We start from the raw sequence: 25,175 nt of genomic DNA, 5'->3' as shown, positions 1-25,175 counted from the left end.
GAGACCATAAACCTCTCCGGGCCAAGGAAGACCAGGATTTGGTGGGAATCAATCCAGAACAGACCAAGTTTAGCCACCTCGTGAATTTATACAAGACTTTCTCAGAGCTGTAAATTTATAGACATGGGATTGAGAGCCTAAAAGAGGAATCCCAGTGATTGATAACTGTGGCCTCAGTTTGGCTGGCTTCACTCCAGATCCAGCTTTCTCACAACCTGTTCTCTGGAAAATTAATCCAATCCCATGAGACCAGCATTAATCCCTTCTGAGAGGGAAGCCCCAGGGACCTGCTTGCCTTAGACTAAGATCCGTGTCTTGAAGGTTTCACCACCTCAGCACTGCCACCTGGGGCCAGATGTCCAACGCATGAAGTTCAGGGAAACACACTCAAACCATTTCCAAACCATAGCAATATACAGAAAATCCAGTTCTGTCATACTCAAGTTGCAAGAAAGATGGAGGCGAATCTCATAAACGCTATGAAATGGGTAGATATTTGGTGCAGAGGTTGTGTCTGTGTTGGAGGGGGCACCATTTGGGGGTGTCACGGAAGGTTTTTATAAAACAATGGCACCCATGAGACTCTTCAGAGGTCAGTATGTATTTCCCAGGAAAATAGGAGAGAAAGTTTCTTTTGGAGGTTACCAATGAGTAACAAGGGCAGTCCAGGAGGTCTCAGCGCTTCCTGGCAGATGCTGTGTAGCTTTCTAAGTAGAAGAGTCTTTCTTCTGCAAACTGAGAGAAGAGAGACATTAAGAAGTTTTAAACTCTGGGGAGTGATATAATTGGGATTATTCTTGTAGCTTCAAGGCATGAAGTCTGATTTGGACCATTCCTCCTGATTCTCTTTTTCTTGTAGGCAACTGTGATATGTAAGATTCTCTTCCTTATCCTCGGGGAGGAGAATTCTTTTTTGTTTTTATTTTCTTTCTGTAGCAAACCTACAGACTTCATTCTTTACTGGGTTCAAGCCAATTTTCTATTATTGATTCAATCATGTCTTCACATCTATTTCCTCTTACCTCTTTTTAGAAAACCATTTTTTTACATCTCATGTTTAAGATTTCCCAGACCCACCTTTCAAGCTCTTTATCTTGTTTTAAAGATTTGTCTTTCCTTCTTTCTTTCTCTTTGTGATATTTCTCCCATGGCACTTTTTGTGTCTAAATGCTGATCACCCTCTTAACTCACATTTTTGGTACTGTCTACTGGAAATCGTTCTTCCTGAGTTTAGAAAGTCCTATGCATGTGTATGAGTCTCAGTTACAGTCTCTGAACTCAATTAGTTTTGTTGTTGTTAAGTTGTGCATTCATCTAGTGACTGTATTTTTAGCAAGCATCTACACTGAGTTTTCCTACAGTGCCTGATGTCAGTTGCTTGTGCTACATTGTCAGATCAGATGAGGATATTGCTATGGACAGGAGGCAGCTCTCAGAGCTTGAGCCAAAGCACACACTACCTCTTTTGAGCTAGTTGGCTTCCAGTGCTTTCTCCCTTTCCCCCAGGCGGCTGAGAAACTTTTCTGCTTTCCAGACCCTCCCTGATTTAGGAACGGGAAGGCATCAGCCCTTCCAGTGGATCAGAGGAGGCTGAGGTAACATCATGGGAGATTTGCAGGTCTCTGAAGGCCTCCCTTCCCATGATGGGTACTTGCAGGTCTTTGTCCCTGGATGGTGCACTCCAGGATTCAGCTTGTGTTCACAGTGATGATGGGCCTGAACAAGCTCTGCCTGTGACATTTCCCCAAGAGCTTAAGATGTTGATGGTGATGGTGATGGTGAACCTTTTAGAGCTCTCAATAGTGCAAGCAGCCCGCTGAAGCCTGGGTGCTGTAGGTTCGCCACCACTGACCTAAGAGTTCTTTAGAAGCAGATGTTTAGCCAGATCAGAGGTGGCTGAGTCAGAAGTCGTAGAAAGATTAGAGGTGGGAGTAGAGAGGAATAGAAAGAAAGCAGAGGCTATTTTTGCAGAAGCTCCAGTGTTTGGAAAGGTTGGTTTGATTTCATCTGTATTGGAATCACTGGAGGCTCCTGTTAAGCAAGGTGGCCCTACAGGATGATGCTTAGGAACACATCAAGCTCCCTAGGTCACTCTAACGCATATCAAATTTTGAGAAATAATGATTTGGAAAGAGAAAATAACCCTGTTTATAAACTTCCTTAGGAATCACAATTAAGTGCTAATTTTCAGTTCTTACAGTCTGATAAGGACAAACATCAGATGCTCCAAACATTGTGATTTATCTTCAAGCCAAAAGCTTGAAGACCACCAAAGAAGGATAGGATAGCAGTAAATATTTGAAATCTATGACAAATGAGATGCTTTAGAACCAATTTTTATTACTTTTTAAAACAATGACCTCTAGACCTAAGCCAAAAAAATGACAATGAAAAAGTAAAGCATAATTTTTAAAATTGCTCTTAGTGTTACAAGTAAACTACTTTATGGATCAATTTAAAAAATATTTTAAAGTTTGAATTAGTTTTTGGATTAATGGGTCATAGGAGAGTGATCTGGACTGTTTCTCTAGAGAGGCCACAAAGTGATATTTTCCTTTTACACAGCCCGCACTTAGTAGAAAGTGAGTGAATTTCTTCCAGAATTGCTCCTTGTTTATGCATAGATTTCCTGCCTACTTACATGGAACCAGCACAGTTGTCAGTTCAGCCCCTTTCATCATTGTTCATTTCCAGCCGCAGCTGTAGGGAATCATATTAGGTTAGGTATAAACTGCCCTTCTATTTAAAAGGCTTTGTTTTATACAGTGGGGAAGGTGGTATTTTCCTATGCCTAATTATTTCATTCTGGTTTAGATGCTGTAGAGGCATTTGTATTCTAGGTTTATACACAGTTAATGCTCTGAAAACACTGTTCTCCTCAGCAGAAATAAAATCCTAACCTGGTACCTGAGTTTCCATTTCTTTGTCATGAAATCTTGTTTGTATTTGGATGGGAAAAGCTCAGGGAAGGCCAGATTTGGGGAACTAAAATAATGGACAAGCATGAAGGATTAGCTCAACCATTTCAATGCATTAGTAGTATATCACAATTTCTTTGACAGATTATTTTTGAGAACCTACTGAAGTCCAACTACTGTCCTAAAAGTCATATCCTTTCTCTCCAAGATTGTTTTGTTCCAGGAATGGGATGAAGGAGAAAGCTAGAATGAAAATGCAGTGTGGGTGTACATGAGATCCAGTGAGGAGGGGGAGGGGAAGGGGGAGGAGGGGGAGGGGGAGGAGCAGGCAGCTGGTGGGAGGAGCACCCAGGGCACGGCTCACAGGCGAGAAGTGGTTTCCAGGCCTGCATCCCGGAGGCAGGAATAGTGACTTGGAGGGACCCACGCCTTGAAGGCAGGGCCGCCCAGTCAGCAAGTGCTTCCTCTGGGATGGACAGGGTTGGCCACTTTCTGGGGGCTAGTGTCCTCTAAAGATGTCTGTGTCTGAAGACAGTGGAGAATTCTATCCACAAACACACGTACATACCCTTATGTAAACACACACATATGTAAGATATGTGTATATATAATTTTATTTTTCATTTTGTGACAGGATCTCCCTAACACTGAATTGTCTAGGCTGGGCTTCAACTTGCAATCTTCCTGCCTCAGCCTCTCAGAGTGCTGGAATTACAGGCCTGAATCATCACACTGAATTTTATTTTTGCTTAACAAATGCTCACTTTACATATTAAGGGGTCTGGCATGACATTTCAGCATATGTTTGCAGTGTGCATTCATCAGATCTGGTCGCTTTATGTCCAGCCTTTCCCCCACAGCCTTTCCAACCTCAAGTAATCGCTGTTCTACATATAGATCGACTTTTTGCAGCTTCTACATATGAGAGTGAACATGCGCTACCTGTCTTTCTCACCTGACTTATTTCCCTTAACAAAATGTCCTCCTGTTGCACCCATGTTGTTGCAGATGACAACATTTCATTTTTCTCTGGGGCTTAACATTCCTTTATCCATTCATTTATAGGCACTCAATGGATTGCTTATCGTAGTTCTTATGAATGAAGCCAGAATCAGTACAGGAGCTAGATATTGCTTGGACTGACTTCATGTCCCATGGATCCATACCCAGAAGTGGGAGAACTGGTCAGATGATAAATTTTAAGCAGAGAAAATGTCAGATTGGTATATTACAGAGCTCATGGGGAAAATTGGGAAAATTGATAATCTACCATTTGTCTCTGCAAAACTAAGGACATTTTTTCTCCCCTCGCCCTGTACTTGTGTTGCAGGATATGGGGTACAGGAATTCCACACAACTCAGACCACCCTACATTTGATTGTTAATAGCAGTATGGAAAGATAGGGGTCAGCCTCTCATTTCCCACAAAAAGCAAATCAGATAGAAAGATCAGTGATTGAAGATTACTTAGAGGTTCCTTACATTTCTTAAAAGAGGTGAATAGTGTAAGTTCCTTATAAGAAACCAGTTATATACATTGGTAATTTTCATACTGGTTCTTTCCAAAAAGACTTGAGGCCACCATTTATATACAAATCGTCTATAATATTAATTATACATCATTCTTTATATCTGGGATAAGTGTTCCTAACAATGTGCCCTCAGAAATACTTTGTAAACAGCACGAGTCTAGAAAGTAGTAAATTTATATTATTTTATAAGTATTGCATTTCAGAAATTGATTGAAATGAGCCCCTCTCTCATTCAGTTCAGTTTTGAGGTTTTAAATATCTTTCCTTCTAATTTTCTCAACCCAAGATGTTTCTTACAGTTAATGTGTGAAATTGAATACAGTGTTTGTTTCTAAGTTGCTCCCAAAGCTACATGAATTTCTTGTTGCTTTTGGTCTATTCAGTAAAAACTTTCAGGGTTGGTGACCCAGGATTTAGTAATGCTGCTTGAGCTATTAATGGACTTCTGAGACTTAGGCTAGCAGGATAAATATCATAACTCAAAGAGTATTTCACCACTCAGGAGTCCATGTTGAAGGCTTCTTACTAGGCAAATGCATTTGAAATATAGAAACCAAAAGATAGAAAATGATTCTTTATCACAGGGATGTTTAACAGGTCTAACATTCAGACCAAACCAGAGCTCCAACATTTAGAGAATAGTTTTGTTGACTTTAATATATTAACACAATATAACATTATGTAGTTTTAAAAATTTGTTTTAAATCCATGCAATAAGTGAAAAAAATGGTTGTTATAAAATTAAGTGAAAATATGAGAAAAATAATATACTGTGAATGTGAACATATGAAAATGTATGTTTGTGGTGACAGAACTGTGTTCTGAAGAAGTGTCTTGATTGTGTTCTTGCTCACGTGGCTTTACCACAAGAGCAGTGGAAAATCTGCTTTATCCGAGCAGCTAGTAGATCCAGCCCATGGACTGGGACATGCTGTGAGGTGCCACTCTGGCCCTGGGCCTCTCTGGGAAGTTTTGACCTTTCTGCTTTGTTTCCTTTACACAAACAGCAGTGGGACCGCCGGCATGGACCTCACTCATGTGCTCTTGCGGAAGTTTGGAGATCAGGATCCTCCCTGTGCTGATCCGAACCCAGATCTGTAAGTATCAGGTGCCCCATGCAGTGGTGAAGACTCCAACCGTGAACTGTGGCCTGGGAGGGCGGCTCCCTCTGTGATGGTTAGTTCGTGTTGCAAACTTTCATCCATGAAATGAATGTCAGCCTGACGTAGGCTGTTACTGAATGGGTCTGTCTAATGGTATCATCATATAAAACACCGGAAATAAGCTGTCAAATTGCCCCTTTCCACCCTTCACAGACACGTTTTATGTTATAGCAAAAAAAATATCACTCAGTTTGCTTCATAAAACTCAGAGCTGGCTGGTGCATGCCTGTCATCCTAGCATTCTGGGAGGCTAAGGCAGGAAAATAAAAAATTTGAGCATAGTTCAATACAGTGACTTATGGAGACCCTGTCTCAAAATGGAAAATAAAAGGATGAGGATACAGCTCAGTGAGAAAGCACTGGGTTCCATTGCCCAATGCAGCAGAAACAATGACAGACACGCAGCCCTAGGGCAAAAACAAAAGAAGTAGTGACTAAGGATGAATTCTACATTAATTACTTTAAAGAAACCTTGTACATGTGTGAATAACGATTACAGTTCTTTTAAATTAAGAAGTCAGTACACACATAAGTGAGAACATGTGGTATTTGTCTTTCTGTGCCTGATTTATTTCATGCATATATCTATCCACATTTCCTTTATCAATCCATCAATTGATGGTCATCAAGGTGGATGCCAGATCACTGAAGCAGGTAGTAGGGTAGTTACCCAAGCCTTGGGGGGTTAGCAGGATACATGGAGAGATGGATGGAGAGAGGGTGAATGGGTACAGGGTGCAGTTGAAGAGAAGGGGTAACTTCTGCTGTCATGGTTAACAATTAATTGAATATTTCAAAGTACTTAGTCTAAAGAATTTTGATTTTTTCCAGCACACAAAAATGATACATACTTCAAATGATGTATGTGATCATTTTCCTGATCTGATTATTATACAATGTGTACATGCATTAAGATATCACAACGCACATGACAAATAAGTGTGGTTATTATGTTTCAATTAAAAATTTTAAAGTGTTAAAAAAAGAAAGGTCAGTGCATCAGTGTGTGGTGAATAATTGTGAAAGTGATCATCCTTGAATTTGAAAATGATAATATAGAGATGATCTTTCTATGAAGCCCTGGTAGAGCATGCCTTTTAGCATAGGTTTTTGCTCCTATTTTGCTCAACTTGTATTTATTGAGGATCTACTATAAATAAAATGCTGCTTTAGGCATCAAGATTAATAAAATACATATGGCCCGGTCTGAAGAAATTTACAATTCTGGATAAAGCCAATGAGGCAAGTGATAAAAAACCGTAATGGGACATGGAATGATAGAAGTGTATTTTTTAAAGTAATAAATACAGAAATCCAGACAAGGATGCAATATTGGCAATATGTTTCCTAATTTGTGGTGACATATTTTTCCCATTTGTCATGCTGGTAATTTGTTTGAGACTGAATAACTATTAATGTTCTCAGTATGGAAGAATTAATAGATAATTCATTATGTTGCTTCCCTTTAGTCTTCTTTCGAAAAACAAAGTAATTCATTTAACCAAGGCGTCAGTGGTGATGATGTGATTTCCCTCTTCTTCTAATGAGACATGGAGGATGTAAATCACATCAGTTTGAGGAGCTGAAACAGAACTTCGGACCTCCGGGGCTCCCTCTTTGGCCCATTGTTGGATTAAAAAAAGACCAGTTAGCAGAAGACAAATATTTCTTTTATCTAGTGCCTCACAAGGACCAACAAAAGGTGGAGTCATGTGTCAAGGACACCAGAATACACGCAATACTCTACTTGGACCTACTTAGGTTTTAGTTGCTCAAAACACACGGCAGTGGCCCCGAACTCCCTGCCTCCCGCTCTCCCCAGAGCTCTCTCCCTGTGCCCAGCCTGATCACCAGCCTTATGTGGGCTCCCTGCCCTGTGTCCTGCGCTGTGAAACCCACACAGTCTGCCCTTCACTCGGTCTTTTTTTGTCACTGTTTGTACCCATTTTCTCAGTCAGTGTATTGATGATCACCTCATCACTGGGACAAAATACTTGGCACTTGGAGCTTAAAGGAGAAGAGGTTTATTTTAGCTCACCGTTGCAGAGGATTCGGTGTGTGGTTGGCTAGCTCCCAGGAAGCAGTGGAAGGGCCTGGAGGAGGAAAGCTGCTCACATCTTGGTGGTCAGGAAGTGGAAGCAGAGAAAGAAGGGGGAGTCAGGGACCAGAGCCCACCCTTCCGGTCATTTCCTCTACGAGGCTCATTTGTGTGACACTTCAGTGACAGATTCCTCCTATTGGTTCAGAGACAAGAAGGTCTCTCCCCACTTCCATCCTTAGTGTTTTAATACAGAACAAAAAGTAGTCTTTACCAGGTCTTTTATTTCTTTGTTTTTTTTTTGTACCAGGGATCGAACTCAGGACATTGCTCTTGCAAGGCAAGTGGCAGAACCACAAAGCTACATCCCCGGCCCTAGGTCTTTTATTTCTATGAAGCCTAAAAAGCCACTGAGGGAGATGTGTAAAATTTATTTTCATAATTTAAGAAAAACATTGCTGTGATTAGATTGCAGCAATGCAATGCAGGATCTCAGCTGTCTAATATTCCCAGTGCCTGTGACGATTTAAGGCTCCTCAGCCTGGTGAATGCTGGGAGGTGAGACTTTGGAGCCTAGAGGGATGCTGACAGGTGCCTGAAGGTGGGGAGCAGAGGTCCAGCCTGGAGTGCTCACCTCTGGCATCACAGAGCGGAGTGGGGAATGCACCTCCAGAACCAGGGGGCTTCCATCCCACCCCACCTCCTCCCTCACTTGCGGTGTGACCAGGCCACCTACCAGAGCTCCCTGCCTCTGTGGGCATCTGCATTCCCAGAGCAGTGCTCTCCACCCACAGGGTGACCTCTTCGGTGCTTTGGGTCTCTTCCAGGAAGTTTTCCTTGCAGAGCATCATTCTTAAAAGATGTGCTCACAACCTCTGCCTCTGTCTGAAGACTTGCTGTGCACATTAGGCTATCTATGTCTTAGTCACTTTCTTGTTGGTGGGACACAGTAGCTGACACCCTCGATTTTAGGAGGAGAGATGTATTTTGGTTCAGTTTCAGTCCATGGTCCCCTGGCTCCAAGGCAGGGTGAGTGGTGCATGGGCACAGCAGAGGAGAGCTGCTCACCAAATGGTTTCGGGGAAGCAGGAGGGAGAGAAGGGAAGAGTGGGGAAGAAATGAACTCTTCCAGGCCACACTCCAGCCACCACCTCTTCTACCCAGGTCCACCTGCTACCAGTCTTCCTGATCCAGTCTTCTCCCTAAAACCTGCCTATGAGCACGTGAGGCTTTGAGGGCACCTGGATAGAAACATAACCGTACATTAGAGAGGCCTGTGTAACCCAGCATTTCCAAACCCTGGGCACCAAGTGACCTTGTTCATGAAATAGCTGTTCTAGAACAGTGTCGTGGCACGTGTGTCCTATGGACTGCGTCAGGGGCGTGCTCTGCTACGTGGAAAAGTGCATTTACGTTGTTCCTAGACTCCGGAAGGAAACTGACACAGAAACCTCTAGATGGTCACCTGCCGTTCCATCTGCCCATCCCTCATACAAATGCTACCACAGCGTCATGGGGAGTGTTTGGACACAAAACTTGTTGGAAGAGAAGAGAGGCTCAGAACACGGGGACCAGTCAGACCTGTCATGGCTCATGATGTGAGCTCTCCTGGACCTGCATGTTCACTCTTTCAAGGGGAGCTGGGGCCAGAACAATGAGCATTTGGAAGAGCAGCAGAGGACTGCCCTGAAGCAGTTCGCTCAGTTGTGTGCTCGCTGTGCCCGCCTGTGTTCCAGTGCTATAACTGAGCACCCCCAGCTTTGCTCCCCACAGAGAAAAGAGGTTATTGAGCCTAAGGGTCTGGGGTTCAGAAGCCTGGCGCAGGCATCTGTGTGGCTCTGACCAGTGGCATCACATGTGGTGGCCAGTAGAGGAGATCACATGGCAAGGCAGGAAGCAGGAGGAGCCGGGGCCAGGCTCAGCTCAGCAGGCTGCTCTCCCAGGCTCTAACGGGAGTCCCATCATGTTCCCTCCTTCGAGTCCTCACCTCTTAACGGTCAGGCCGTCTGCCTGTGCCACCATGCTGGGACCAAGCTGCCTGCACACGAACCTCTTGGGGACAAACACATCCACACCGCAGTGGGTCTGCAGCATCATCTGGAGCGTGCGTGTGAAGCAGACCTTAAGAGCCATGAATGGAGTCATTTCTAAAAGGCAGTAGTTGGGTACATCAGAGCAGTTAAATACGTAATTCCCCTAGGTGTTATTTCCGCGCTAACTTCTAAGGCTCAAACTCAAGTCTGGAGTGGGGGCTGAGCGGCCAAGGAAGTAGTACTTGGAGAAGTCTTTCAACTTTTTGATATTTCAAATGATTACGTGGGAAGTGTACTCTCCTAACCTGGTTAACAAGAATGGCCAGTTTCCTCCCGCTGAGCCACTCTTGTCCAAGTTGATGTGGTACTGGCGGCCTGGCCCTGCAGCCGCACACCTGGACCACCAGTGTGAGCTTGGAGCCCAGGGGGCCTGACCTTCGCTGGCTGTGTGGCCTTAGGCCAGCTGCTGAACCGCTCAGAGCTCTGCTCCTTGTTCTAAAAGCCAGGGCAGGGAAGAGGATTTAGTGTCTAGCTGGTGCCTACAATCCAGTAAAGAAAGGTTAGTTTCCTCTGTTCTCTCCCAGAGTTGGAGTAATTAAGAATAATTACCATTATTCAAGTAAATTTTGATTTATGCATGTTGGGAAAAAAATTTATGCATGTTGGGAAGTACGGAGCCCCCAAGGATAGACAGCTATAGGGAAACTCTGTAATAGGAAAGGCTTTTGAGCCGCTGCTGCACCATTGTCCTAACCTTCGATTGCACCGGAGTGGAGATGTACTCATTGTCTTTCTCTACGTGATAATGAAGTGGCTGAGTCAGGCTCAGAAAAGGATTAGCTAGGTTCATTAATGAATGGTTTCTTGGAGCCTGGTCAGGAGCCTGCGGGCCTCGCCCCCCCAGCAAGCCTAGGCTCCTCAGGAAAGCCAGGAGCCCTGGTGGCATTCCGCACAGGAAGCCGCGAGGGTCCTGTCATATAATGGAAATACTGGCGCTGTAATAAAACACTGTCATCAGATTAGCAGCTCACACTGCGAAAACAAATGTCAGAGCGCTGCCTCGGCGGCAGTGGGAGGTGATTGTCTTGGGAGCTGTGTTCTCCCGCACCACACTGCAACTTGCTTTTATGCAAACAAAATAGCTTTGTGAATGGAAAGACCATGCCAGCTCTCTCTTTTGTTCTTTAGGATGAAGTCTTCATGTTGGCGTAGGGATCCCTTTTCTCCCTCAGAATTCCAGGATTCGTGTGGCTGCCTGGTGAGTTCTGCAGCAGCTTTGATCTTTTAAATAAAAACTTTAAGAGAAAAAGATGAGTTTATTCCAACTGTAAAGTCTTCAGTTTTGTTTTCCAAATCACTACGACTTTTTGGTTCACTTGATTGGCTGCTGCTGGGAAAAATTTCCCCACATCATCCCATAAGCGAACGTCACTTATGCAGGGCTGGGTTCTGCTCCCCACCCCACCCCTGGCCTCCTGCACTTGCTCATTAGTGTCCCCTACAGGCCATCACTAAGCTGGTTAGTTGGCTTCCATTAATGATAAGCTGGAATCACCCCACGGGAAGCATTTCCTCACACTTCAAGGGAAGATGACCTTCAGGTGGTCATCAGATTTTTATTTGAGTTATGAGAGCTAGATTTCCTCTCTGAGACCAAAGTTGGGGATGCAGGAGAGTGATAACCCAGAACCACACCAAGAGCTGGGAACTGAGGGGCTGGCAGGCTTCCTGGGGGTCTTCTTGGCCTGCACCTACTTGGCTCCGCTCTACCTGAAGCTGCTTCCACTCTGATGGTTTTTTTGACACAACTATTTGTTTTTCTCTGTTTTGCTTCTTCTGTGTACTCATAAAGCCTGTAATGTTTTTCTGCATTTTTATTCTTCAGCGTTGATTTAAGCATCCTGTTATACCAGGAGCTTTTGTTTACCAGCTACCAAAGCCTATTTTGATTAGATTGGGTTTCAGTGATTTAGGGATAAATGAATAAATATCGAAATGGTTTATGTCTGTGTTCCTAAATCCCATCTAACTCACATGAACTGTGAGATTTCAGTAATATGTATGAAAGAATAAAAGATTTCACATGAAAAATTCGATAGCCAAGTAAGTTTCAGAAATGCTGGGTAAAGCAAAGGACTAAGGAGAATAAAAATAGGGTTTTAGAAAGACATATCTTGATGCAGTGATATGATGGATTACAGGGAGAAATGCTAGGAGCAGAGAAGCTTTAAAGGCTGTTATATTAACCTGTGCACATGATACTTGGGTTTGGCTGAATCATTTCTCCACCTGTCTATTTTAGTTGGCAAGTAGAAATTATGTATATGTGGTGTAGACTGTGAAGTTGTAATCCATGTATATATTTTAGAATGGCTAAATCCAACTTTTCCAGAAAGAATGCATGGGTTAAATAGCTAGAGGTAGCCTTCCACACACAGTGTATTTATTACCTTCTCATGCTTTTGTGTCAAGAACAACTGAAACTTATTCTCTTAACAGTGTGGAAATATATGATACATTGTTTTCAAGTTTAGTCACCACACATCCCACACTCGCTCTCTGAATCTTATTTCCCCCATTTGACTGATGATTTGTGTACTTTGACCAATGTCTCTCCAATGCCCTGTCCTCACTGCCCCTGCCTCTGGCAACAACAATTTGACTCTGCTTCTTTCAGTTTGACTTTTTCCCCTTTGGCTGAGCTCTAATTGACAACAAGGATTGTTCCTTTGCATCTCTTCCCTGAGGCCTGTCTAGCAGGAGCCTAGAAGTGATGTCTTCAACCTGTATAACCTTCTTCCTTTCCTAAACTTTAAAAAAATGTGTTTCTGAATCTAACAGCAAACACATGCATTAGATCAGGCTGTTTTTATTTTGCTTTTGCAGATGAAAGCAGGCACTTCCAGAGCTGAAAGGGAAGGCGCAGGGCCCAAGCGTTCTATTTTTCTGTAGAGTGTCTTCTTCCTTGTTCTGGCCGAAATGGAGGTGAACCCATCGAGTGTACACTGCTCTGTGGCACACGTGGCCCTCTGCAGGCTCCAGGGGTGGCTGCCACCTCCTCCCTTGCTTGGCGCTCATTTCCTGTCAGACCCCGAGCGGCCACTGTCCCGAGCCTCAGGGAGGGGTGTGAGTCCCACTTGAGACACCTCTGAGAGGAACTCACGCTTGTGAATGCTCTTGCTTATCTTCTTCCCCTGGGTGCCTCTGTCTCCCTTTCAGCTTTATCAAACCCAAGATCTCCCCAGTGAAAACATTTTTCCCTTTTCTAGTTCTTACACATCTGCCCGAACTACGCACCGAAAAGGATTTGAAGTCCTCAGATATAACTGAGTGCTGGGGTCACTGTGGAATTCCCACACAATCCTCAGATGTAGGAGACTCTTAAAGAGATTTCAGAAATCAGAACGCGTAAAAAGACTGATGCTAGTTTATTAAAAATTGAAAGCTAGGGAAAATCATGCTTAGTTTAAAGCAATGTCAGAAAGCCAGTGTGTGAGTTATGAAAGTTTCTCTCTTATCTCTTTGGAAACAATGACAGCAGTGTCCAAACAGAAGTGCTGGGGCTCCTTACCTGACCAACCACCTGGGCCACACCCTGTTTAATCTCTCTGAATTCCCGGTGGAGCAGGACTTACTGGTGCCTTCGGAAAAACCAAGGTGAGTTCAGAACTCCTGTGGGTCTTTTCTGTGGTCTTTGAGTTACAGTCATCCCTGAGTATCTATAGGTATGGGTTCTGGGACCCCCCTGGATATCTTTCTGAAAGGGATGAAGACACATGCTACAGTGATCCAAGCATATCTATCCATGCAATAGCTAAATCGTGGAAGTAGCCCGTATGTATGTCCATCAACAGATGAGTGGATGAAGAAAATGTGGTATTTACACACAATGGAGTACTACTCTACCGTAAAAAAGGATAAACATGGTCATGTATAGGCAAATGGATGCACTTTGCAACCGTAATATTAAATGAAATAAATCTGACACATAAGCTTAAGAATCACGTGGTTTCTCTTATATGAGAAGCCCAACCTATAAATAAAGAACAAAATGAAAGATAGATAATAGGAAGTAGGGAGATAGAGCTTTCTCAAAAAAGAGGATCAAGAGATGAAGGGAGTAGGGAGAGAAAGGAATGAAGATGTGTTATGTACATGCACCAGCTCCACAGAAGGAAGGAAGCATTATGGGCTGCAAATGTGTTCTAATAAAAAGTGGCATGGTGTTTGCATGGGATTCACATGCAACTTCCTGTGTTCTTCAAATCTTCTCTCAATGGCTGTCATATCTAATACAACGCAAATGCTATGTAAATAGTTGTCGCTCCATGTTACTTAGAGAATCATGACAAAAAGTAGTCTGTACACACCCAGGGCAGATACAGTCTATTTTTTTGTAATGTTTTTCATCCCTGCTGGGTTGGACCCACAGATATGGAGGCACAGATACAGACGCTGATGGTGCCATTGTTTCAAATGCTAACGATCCTGAAAACTCAAAAGTCTGCCTCACTTGTGCTTGTAAGAGTCCTGGAGCCATGCGTGCACCAGGCCCTAGTCAGGTTCCTTTCCGTGGACCTCCAGTCTTGAAGCCTTGGGGGATCTCTCAGTGAGATTCCGTCAGTGGCCAAGGCAGGGGCCTGCAGTGATTTTGCTGCCTTTGGGACTGGGAGCAGATGCGTTGGCTGCATAATGAAGTAACAGTCTCAGTGAAATTCCCGTGCAGCTCCTGTCTTAAAATTCCTCTGAGGCGACTTCTGGGAAAGGTTTTTCCTTCAGCCCAAGGGTGCATCTACATGACACTTGCCACACTGTTGAGTTTTTCCAGCTCCCCGCATGCCATGCATTGCCTCATGCACAGGCACCTGGGCCATGCAGGAAGCCTGGGATCTCCATGCAGGCCAGCGAGTCACCGTCCCTCAGACACCGACCTGGCTGTCCCTGCTTGGTTTGCCTGTAGCTCTTTGCTGCCATCTCCTCGGCTCTCTGGTTTCCGTCCCTGACCCTGACGGTTAGTTTTTCAAAGCTAGGAACTTGTGTATGCAGAACATGGAGCCGGCTCTGGCGTATCAGAAAGTGCGTCTCAGAGGTCACCATCTTGCTTGGAAATGCATGTTGCACAGTGCCATGATTGGTTCTCAGCCCACATCTGTTGAATGAATGAATGAATGAATTCCTGTGAGCCTGTTGGGGACGTAACATCCCTATTCCTGGGTCTCAGTTTTTCCAGTGAGTTTGGGGTACGAGATAGTTCTTCAATCTCTTTGTACCCAGAGACTGGGAAAGACAGCTTCATATGCACCTGATGTCTAATGTCAGCTGTTTGGGAAGCCAGGTATCATAGAGCCCAGGAAGCTACGGAGATAAAAGACACCATTCGCACCAAGGAGCAAGTCTCAGAGCTGCCTGGAAGATGAGCTCGCAAGCACGGGGCTGACCCATGTGGTGGCTGATAGAAGGGATGGCATGCAGGTGCGGGAGGATCCCAAAGAGCAGGAGGATCTTACCCGCCTCTCATCCTCTGGTGCCTCCTGGGCTCAGGAGCTGCATGAGTCGGGGGAGAAGGGAGCAGAGGAGGCGATGAACAGGCCCTAGTCGTCCGTCCTGTGTAGACTCCCAGGAGGATGACCTGAACTGCAGCCGGGGGCTGGGTCACCACCACGACCTCAGGTGACATGCATCACCCAGCAAAGTATTCATGCTGAGACGCACATGCTCCCATGTGACCGGCTCTTCTTGGTCTTTCTTCATAAGCAGTACCTGCCTGGGGGCTGCCAATGCCTTGGCCGGTGTGGTCATGCCCCAGACCAGAAAGAGAACCGTGTGACCACTCTGACCTCTTTGCATGGTGGGTGCATGTCCCCTGGGTAGCCGTGTCTCCTCCCCCACCCCAGCCGGAGCACTGATGCTGTGTTTACTGTCAACAGCCTCGGAGGTTGGTCTTTTGGAGTGCGGGTCCCCAGTGAAGTTCAAGACATGAATGCAAACACTTCAAAACCAAGAACTCTGGCAAAGGTAATAGTGTTCTTTACCTTTTCTCCCTGTTTTGGAAAATATCCAGAGCAACTAAACATCCCAATATAAGCTAAGCACAGTGGCACACTGTAGTCTGTAGTCTCAGCACTCTGAGAGGCTGAGGCAGGAGGATGGCAAATTTGAGCCCATCCTGGGTGACTTGGCAGCTTAGTGACTTAGTGAGACCCTGTCTCAAAAGAAAAAGCCTGGGATGTCACTCAGTGGAAGGCCTTGGGTTCTTTCTGTCTTTAGTAACAACAGTAACCACAAGGAATCCAAATACATTTTGAGCACAGAGTTGAAGGAAGGGATCAAATCAAATCCCTGTGCTTGTTACTGAGTGTTGTGGATGCCTGTATGTAAACATTCCCTTGAAAGAGAAAATGAATTGTTTTCCTTTCGATGGTTTAGAAATGAACAAATAGACAACTGCTTTTTGTCAGAACAGGACTTCACCAACAAGCTCTAAAACTAATGAGAAGATCATCTCTTGTTAAACACACCCATAGTTGCATTAACTAGAAATGTCACTCTTATCCCTAGTGGCCAAGGAATTTTTTTTGTACACAAACTTGAATTCCTTATCTTAAAAGAGGCTGGGTGGACACCACTGAAACAAAGATAGTGGCAATAACACAGGACCAGTCTTAGGGGCCCCAGCAGGCTGTCACGAATTAGGACATTTCCTAATGGCATTGCTGAGGGAGGTGGGAGGGGCTGGGATGCAGGGACTGAAGTCAGCAGATGGGAAAGATGGAAGAATCCAAGCTTCGGTTCTCACCATTGGGGAACTAGTGTGGTGTTGCTGGGAGCACACACTGGTGAGAACGAGGTAAGTCCAGGGAGAGAGGATGGACATGAGGTTGGCTTAGCACGTCAGTGTGGAGTGACCACACCTTTCTTTCCTTAGCCTGTGGGTGTTGGATCTGTGCCCAAGCTCACCAAGAGCTCATGACACAGGGGCATCTCTGGGGCCCAGGGAGCCCTGTCTGCTCACGGCTCAGCTGGGCTTGGGAAGCTCAGCTGCACAAGGACCCTGCTCGAGGAGGTTTACTCAGTGCATAAAGGTTCTTAGCAGGCCCTTCTCCATGTAATCCCTGATGAAAACCTTCCCAGTCACACTTCACAATTTAATCCTGGTAGAAAAATCTGAGTCACAGCGTGGATGCTTAGAAATCCCTTCTTCAGCTGAGGTCTGTTTGAATTGCTCTTCCTTTCAAAGTAACCAGAAGACTTATAGCTCAACATGAAACTATCATCGTTCAGAACTTGGTAGAAAAACCACCCAAGGTGTATTTGCCTCACACACTGGAGCATTCTGTGCTCCGTTATGAAAACATTCCTCATGTGCAGAAGGCATCTGTCGATTTCCTTGAAGCACACTTTGACTTTTTAATCTAGCCACACGCAAACCCTTCTTACCTACAGCAGATGGCTGTGCCTTTGCTCTAAGACATCTGCCGCCTGGGTTGGGCTCTTTGTTCAGGGAGGAGGTGGGACAGACACCCGTGCCCTTGCCTGTGTTTAGATTGTTCTTCTGCACTGAACCGGATGAGTCTGAGCGGTGGTTTCTGGAGTTTCCCTGGTGTCTGGTGTGTTTTTTGCAAGGCACAGGCCTGCAAACGAGGTGCATGTGGCCCTGTGGGCAGTGAGGCCCTTCCTAGGGCTCTGAGGAGCCCACAGCGAGGTGTGAACAGTCCGCTGTCTGACCCCGGGCGGCTGCTGGTGGCTGATGTCCCAGATGATTGCATTAACCTTTCAGTAATTAATGACCCGCCTTTCCTTTCTGCCTGCAGGCTATATTCACATGGCATCCGTGGTAGAATTTCCATAGTCCTTTTGCAGGAAAAAATGGGAAATTTGCACATGAATATGCATAATGTATGATTCATTATACTGTAAAATGTCTCTTGTGCAATCTCTCCTTGAGTTATTTTACTCACATCTTGAGTGTTTAGCTTATTTAATCAAAACACCCTTTAGAACGTGTGTGCTTCGCATAAAGAGTCCCACTCTAAACACGCTCCCCCTGGACATTGTGTTCCCTGGAACCTCGCCCCCGAGGAGTACCCCCTAAGTGGTTTCTTCTCTTGCTGCTATGTAGGAACTTTTCTGCGACTCCTGAGACAACAGGTGAGTTTCCAGGTGGCACAGTGTGGTCCAAAAGGAGATTAACTTCTTGTTTCACTTGCTGGCCTTTATCACTTTCTGACTTGTAGGCCATCGGGGGAAGAAATCCCATGACTTCTTTTTTTTTCTTTAATATCTAAATTTTTTTGTATATCCTTTTATTGGTACATTTTAGGTATTCAATATAATGTCATTCATTATTGGAAATTTGCACCTTTACATAATCTCTATTGGTTCTTGTTTTTTCTCCCTTCCCCTGCCCTCCCTTCAACCCCTCCATCCCTCCCTATTTACAAAGACTTTGTTTCCTTTTTTCATTTTCTCATATTAATTCCATTCCCTTCTTTCCTTTCACCTACCCCTCCCACTTCCCCTTCCCTTTTGCCCCTTTTCTTCCTATTTCACATTATCTATTGTACCTTTTAGTCCTTATTTATACTTTCAGTTTCTCACACTAGAGAGACTATTCAGTATTTACATGTGTGTGTCCTGTACATTTCACTTAAGAGTATCACCTCAATGTGCATCCATTTAGCAATAAATTTCTCTAATTTCTCATTTTTGATGGCTGAGTAGTACTCCATTTTATTAAAAAAACACATTTTCTTGATCCAGTCTCCACTTGATGGGCATTTGGGCTGTTTCCAAGTTTTAGCTATTACAAACTGTGCTGCTATGAACATGGGTGCACATATATCACTGTGGTGATTCTTTTGATTCTTTAGGGAAGATACCCAGCAGGGGAATAGCTGGGTCAAATGGGACTTCCAGTCCTAGTTCTTTGAGGTATCTCCATACTGACTTCCACAGTGGTTGCACCAGTCTACACTCCCACCAGCCATGGAGCAGGGTTCCTCTTTCCCCACAGCCCCACCAGCATTTGTTATTGGTTGATTTCATGATAGCAGCCATTCTTTCTGGAGTGAGGTGGAATCTCAGCGTTGTTTTCATTTGCATCTCTGGAATGACCAGTGATGTTGAACATTTTTTCATGTTTATTTGCTATTTCTACTTCTTTGTCTGAGAAATGTCTGTTCATTTCAGATGCCCATTTTTGGATTGGGTCTTTAAATTTGGGAGGTCTGATTTTTTTAAGTTCTTTGTAGATTTGAGATAGTAGACCTTTGTCTGAGGGACCACTGGTGAAAATTTTTTCCCACATTGTGGGTGGTCTCTTCACACTGCTGGTGGTTTCTCTTGGTGTGCAGAAGCTTTTTAGTAAGAAGAGATTTCACTTGTTGATTGTGCTAGTTCATGGGCAACTTTATGAACAACTTTTGTTCATAAAGTCTTTTCCTTTTTTTTGTTTTTTTCCATAAAGTCTTTTCCGACCCCAATGTCTTCAAGAGTTCGACCTAGCCTTTGTTCCAGCCGGTTCAGCATTTCTGTTTTAATATTTAGATCTTTAATCCATTTCGATTTTAGTTTTAGTGCATGGTGAGAGATACAGGTTTAGTTTTAGTCTTTGGGAAGTTGAAACCTAATTTCTCCAGCACCATTTATTAAAGAGGCTATCTTTCCTCCAGTGAGGGTGTTTGGCTCCTTTGTTAAAAATGAGGTGGCTGAATGTGTCTGGAGTTGTTTCTGCATCTTCTAATCCATTCCAATGGTTCTCAGGTCTGTTTCTTTGCCTGTACCATGCTGTTTTTATCACAGTAGCTTTGCAGTATAGTTTCAAGTTGGGGGTTGTAATACCCCTGCCATGTCTCTGTTACCTAGAATTGCTTTTGCTATTCCCATGAGTTCTTTTCAGAACCCAATGCAGCTTTAGAAGACTGCTCATTGGAAGAAAAAGAAAAAAAAAAGAAAAGCCCTTTCTCTGAATGTGGCGAAACCATAAATGCTAATTTTAAGATCATCATAAAGTGTGACTTGTTTACTTAAATGCATTATAGAACCACTGGAAAGGGGCTGGAGAACCTGTCAAGCTGTCTCCTTGAACCCTGGAGCTAATCATGCGTTGCCTCAATAGTGCTGAGCAGCAAGCAGTCAAGGTCCTCAGCAGTGTGTAAGCGTGGTCAGGCTTCTGGGGGCGGTGCTAACCGTGGGCCTGCTGCCCTGCTGTGGGGGTGGGGTACTCCATAGCTGGGGCCTGGTGCTGCTCCCAGGCAGTGTCACCAGCTCATCACCCGAAAAGTCCCTTGACTCTACTCCCAGCCATGTGCTTCCTGTCCCATGACCCTTCACGGGTTTGTGTGAAGAGGAGGTTCTCAGCTTGCCCATAGGAAGCTGGACTCTATTTACCTTCTGCATTGAGCCCAGCCAGTTCTGGCTTCTTGGTCGAGTTCCCTACAGAGCATTTGAGGCTATTTCTGTAACTCAGGTCTACAAGCTACGTTCACGGTGCTCGTGGGTACAGGCTACTCTCCCTAACGTTAAACATTGGGATTTGGGTAATGTCAGGTAGCAGCGAGCAATGCCCCGTAAGCTCTGGTCCCTTTTGACCCCTAGAACATCCCTTGGCACCATGATTCTTTCAGTGATCTCAACAAGGTTCTCAGAGCCATGCCCTGGAGCATGTTCTGAATCTGTCTTGACGTTTTGCCTAGAAATCTCCCACTCAGGTTTATTGGGCACAAGTTCTACCTTCAAAGTTGACAGTTTTACCAAATACTGTAATGCTGTATAGTATGTGTCACCAGGTTATCAGTTACCTACAGCAGATTTCTTGACATTTTTTTCTTAGCATTCCTACAGATTTTATCAACTACTTCTAAATTCACCAGTGTCTTTGTGTTGCCTACTTGCTGACCTTAAAAGCAGTGACTCCTCTTTCCAGTTTTTGTTACAGTAACACACCCTCTTAGTGCTCTTACTGTATCAGTTGCCTCTGCCTTTGCCTTGGGGAGGCAGCCAGGCCTGCTCCTGACTGGTGTGAGCATGCTCAGTTCAGGGCTGTGGGTTTCAGCTGCTTTAGACTGGCTGCTATCTTTGGGGGTGTGGGGTTCCCTAGTCCCACTCTGTGCAGGCACAGCCTTGAACTCTCATGCACAGCTCAAACTGCCTTCCTTCTCCTGGGAGCTTAAAGGAGGATTTGAAATGGCCACTCCATGCAGTTAGAATACTCGAGAGGGTGTCAGAGACTTGGAGGGGTCAGGTCTGTCTTCTGAGTTGCTGAACGAAGGGGGCCGAGAAGGAGGTGGAGTACCCTGTCTTGTTCAGCAGTGTTTTGGTTTGGTTTTTAAAGCACCCTAGCATATTTTATTTCTTAGCCATCCCAGGGACGTAATAGCTGCTGCAGCTGGATCCTGGATGAAGAATGTTGGTCATAGCAGGATGTGGTGACACCAGGGACTTCAGGTCTGGTTTACACTTTGCATGAAGCTCAGTGAGAACTTGAAGGAGGTACACTTTCTGGGGCAACATTAGCTTTTGCAAGTGGATTTTTTTTTGCAAAAGACAGCATTATGTAGGGAAGTGAGTGCTTCAGTGGGCTGAATGAAGACTTGCCGCTCCAGTTGGTTCTCTGTATTTCTTGAGGACATCTACCAGCTCCCAGACTGAGCATCTATTTTTCATTAAAATACGGATATTTCCCAATGTAGGCATCGATGGTTTGATCCCAACTTTAATAACACTGTCTCTCTTTTATTCCTCCTTCACCTTTCTCCTCACTAAGAGGCATGCAGCTTTATTCTCCACACTCAACAAATGTCCAATTCGCTTTATTTTGAGAAATAACATTCTGCATTAAGTTATTAATTGGAAAGTAATCTTTTTTTTCTGATCATTTTCCATGCTTTTAATTTGTAGGTCAAATTTCATTAGCTTACCAACTGAGAAAGAAAAAAAAATGACAGGCTTCGGTTCCCTTTTGCCTCTGAGACTATAATTATAGAGCAACATTCACATTTGTTCTGGGGAAAATTAATCTATTTTTAGCTGTAAATTATATGCTTGAGATAAATATGAAATTAGCAGCCTGGAGCTGACTGCTCGGCATCGGCCAGGTGGAAACAGTATCGGAGCCCTGTTCTCAGGTGCTGTTGACGCTAATTGACACACGAGTGCCTGCATCCTAGAAGGGACTGAAGAACTCATTTCATGAGAGCCATTAAATTACTTCTTTTTTAGGTGTGGTATAATCAGAAGAGCTTTCACTCCCTGCCTTCCTACTTAAATCATCTGAACAATCTCATTTTGTGGAGACACTTGCCCCCTGCTGTGGACTGGAGACAGTACGGTAAGGTTATTTTTCATGCATTAGAATCGGCTGCTTTCAAATGAACCATATTTTTAGAATGACAGAAGCAGAAATGAATTTGGAGTCGGAAAGTGAAGCAGAGGGAAGGTTTCTGCCTGGAGCTGATCTGTAGGGAAAGACACACAGGGCTGTAGGTGCTCCCTGCGTCTGCCTCCCAGCAGACGCTAGACTTTCTGCAGACCCTGGCCTCATCCCTCAAGGAGAGGGACAAAGGCCACATGAGAATTTAGTGACTATTTGACCTCTTACAGAAGCAAGAGCAAATTCCCATTTTAAGGACACTTGTGTGGAATGCTGCAAAGGAGAGCACAAATCACAGTGAACACTGTCACTTGGTTTTTATCTGTGTTGATCCACGGTTGGTGATCGAAGCTTTCTTATTTTGGTAAATGACACAGGTCCACTTCTGCAATACAGAGCCAATTTATTGGTTCAAGGGAAGCTTTATTTGCTTTACTTGAATGGATAAGGTATAATTTATCAAGTTAATTCAGTTTTAGTTAAAAAAGAAACAGGAAATATTAGCAACAACAGGCCATATCCATCATAATTTATCCACAAAATACATTTGTTGAAGTGTTAATTTACACAGAGATCAATGCTGAACACAGTGGTGCCTCGGTTCACAAACTTCATCTTTCCGCGATTCTGGTCACAAACCCAATTGGACGAGAATGGAGTCAAATTTCCCCAAAACCTCAACAGTGAAGCGCACCACTGAATTTGATTTGGTTCTTGTCCAATTTGGTTTGCGACCAGCATGGTGGAAAGAATTAAGTCCCTGAGCCGAGGCGCCTCTGCCATTACTCTCACATGCTTTCACCTCACTCTAATGTCACTTCACTTTTCCGTATTTGTTTTCTCTCCCTTGACAATTTTGCTTTTCAGTGCTGGGGACTTGAACCCAGAGCCCCGCACATGCTAGGCAAGAGCTTTATCACTGACTCACACCCCCTGCCTATTACCAGTTCTTAAAATAAATTGACTTTGTGGCACTGCAATAATTTCATAATGACAGTGAGTAATATAAAACATTTAAAATGTGTGTGACTAAGATACACTAAAGTCATATGGAGGAGGGTGTGTATGAGAGATCTGAAATGTACCGGGACTCTGTTAATACTTCACATCTGCGCTCTCATTTAATGTTCATATCAATTTGGAAGAAGGTAATATCTGCCTACCTTGCTGACTAGAAAGCAGATGTCCGAGAAAGCAGCAGCTGTGGGCCCCAGCAAGTTAGTAACGGGCCGTGACTGGATTCTAAGCCCAGCTAAGAGGAGCCCTGGCTTTTCTGCTGCATGCGTAGAGGGCCCTTCTGAGGACACACTGCCTCAGGCCTGCAGCAGGCGGCAGATATGTGTGGTCAGGAAGCTGTGCTTGGGCTTGGGCACCGCAAGACAGGTCTTTGTTTTTCCAGGCGTGGCCAGGGACTCAGGACCTTGTTCTTGCTGAGCATGCTCTCTACTGCCAAGCTGCACGCCCAGCCGGCACTGAGGAGGGATCCCAGTGCGTGTGCAGACAGTGAGGAGTCTGGGTTGACTTCAAGGACAGGGGAATAACTGTTGATCTCCCTGGAAAGATTGGCTGAGCTCAAATTCTGCTTGACCTGGACTGACAGGGTGAGAAGTACGGGCTTAATAGTCGTGGGACAGTCTCTCCGAATACCAGGGATACGATTGATAGGGCCAAAGGTATGAGTTAGAAAGAATGATCTAGAAGCCATGGTGGAAGGGGAGGGCTGGTACCAGTGGAGGGGCTACTGAAGGGCCAGGCCAGGCGAGATGGGGAGAGAACAGTGAAGGTGGGGAAGGTCGTGGTGCTGGGGCTAAGGGCCAGAGAGATGTAAGACTCTGAAACACCAGTCCCAGCTTTCTGTGAAACGACTTTCTGTGCAGTTCAGGGACATCGTGGCAATGCTGAGAGGAAGAATTGTTTTCAAGGAAGGGGAAGGTGGCCTGCGCGGGGTCAGAGATGGTGGCCCTGGCCCCATAGAAGCGACAATGTGCAAGGTTCAGGGATCTGGGGAGAAAGTCAGCCGCATAGGGGTTCACCCTGAGCCCTCACCCCGAGGACCCAGGCTGCTGAAGGTGCCAGGAGGTGCTGCCTGGGGCAGAGACGCGGGGAAGGCTGCGGAAGGTGGGGAGAGAGCCGGCTCGGGCCCAGGTGGGGAGGCAGGAAGGGGCAGAAGACTCCAGAGTCATCAGGGGAATGAGTGTAGGGACCTGGCCAGACCCGAGGGCAAATGCGATAGTTATGAGAATGGAAATCAGAAGAGAAAGGATGAGGAAACTGTGTGTGTGTGTGCCTGTGAGTATTTGTGTGTGCACATGTGTGAAATAAGGAATAACGCGAAGCTTCAGCAGGCTGAGGAGGTGAAGAGGTGTATTTTGAACATTCAGAAATATTAAATGAACTGGATATAGTGGTACAGAGGCTCAGGACTCCTGCAGCTGTGTTGGGAGTTGCCGCCAGTGACGACAGACTGCAGTGCAGGACTCTCCTATCAGGCCTCGGCGGCGCTGCCCAGGCCGCGGGGAGGGGACACGGAGGTATCAGCTGCTCTTGCTGCCCCAGCATCTGTTAATGAGAACCACAAACACAGATTCGGGATCCAGGACGGGTGTTCGACTGCACCCCTTTCCGCTCCCTCCCTTCCGGAAGCACGTTTGTGGGTGGTCAGATCCACTTATATTCATTCGGTAGTGAACTACCATCGGGACGTTGACATTTTGCTGCCAAAGTGTGGTTGGTACAGCCTGCAACTGTCCTCGTCCTTGCCCAGCGCAGGACTTTGCAAGCTGCCGTGCGGCCCAGGCTCTCTCAGGGAAGGGGCTGTTGACGCCAAGCTGTCCCTCAGCTTCCTCTCCTTATTGGGCTGCCTAACCCTTCTGCACCCCGTGGGTTTCCGCTCAACTGTTGTTTTTTTTTCTTCAGTACTGGGGATCAAACCCAGAACCTTTGCACTGAACTACAGGGCCTTTTTAAGTCACTAAATTCCCCCGGCTGGGCTTGAACTTGTAATCCTCCTGTTGCAGCCTCCCAGAGTGCTTGGGTTACAGATGTGTACCACCAGGCCTGCCTCCTGCTCAACTTCAAGGCCTGACTCAGGTGTCTCGTAAATCCATCAGGATCCTTCTTT

The 25,175-nt window shown here is 45.1% G+C and overlaps 1 protein-coding gene across 1 annotated transcript in view; it reads left to right on the top strand.

Moving 5' to 3' along the window:
- The window catches only part of Abca13 (ATP binding cassette subfamily A member 13), a 267,945-nt gene that overhangs the window by 123,245 nt on the left and 119,525 nt on the right, over positions 1 to 25,175 (top strand). The window contains exons 22-26 of the mRNA XM_087196525.1: positions 5,458 to 5,547; positions 10,873 to 10,942; positions 13,223 to 13,341; positions 15,612 to 15,699; positions 21,904 to 22,012. Coding sequence (XP_087052651.1) covers positions 5,458 to 5,547; positions 10,873 to 10,942; positions 13,223 to 13,341; positions 15,612 to 15,699; positions 21,904 to 22,012 — 476 coding nt within the window. The remainder of the gene's footprint in view (positions 1 to 5,457; positions 5,548 to 10,872; positions 10,943 to 13,222; positions 13,342 to 15,611; positions 15,700 to 21,903; positions 22,013 to 25,175) is intronic.

The sequence above is a fragment of the Heterocephalus glaber genome, unplaced genomic scaffold (genome assembly GCF_053883595.1).
Source record: "Heterocephalus glaber isolate CG9 unplaced genomic scaffold, H.glaber_assembly_v1.0 deba00001610, whole genome shotgun sequence".
NCBI classification, from domain to species: domain Eukaryota; kingdom Metazoa; phylum Chordata; class Mammalia; order Rodentia; family Bathyergidae; genus Heterocephalus; species Heterocephalus glaber.
This window is presented reverse-complemented; position numbering and strand designations above follow the sequence as displayed.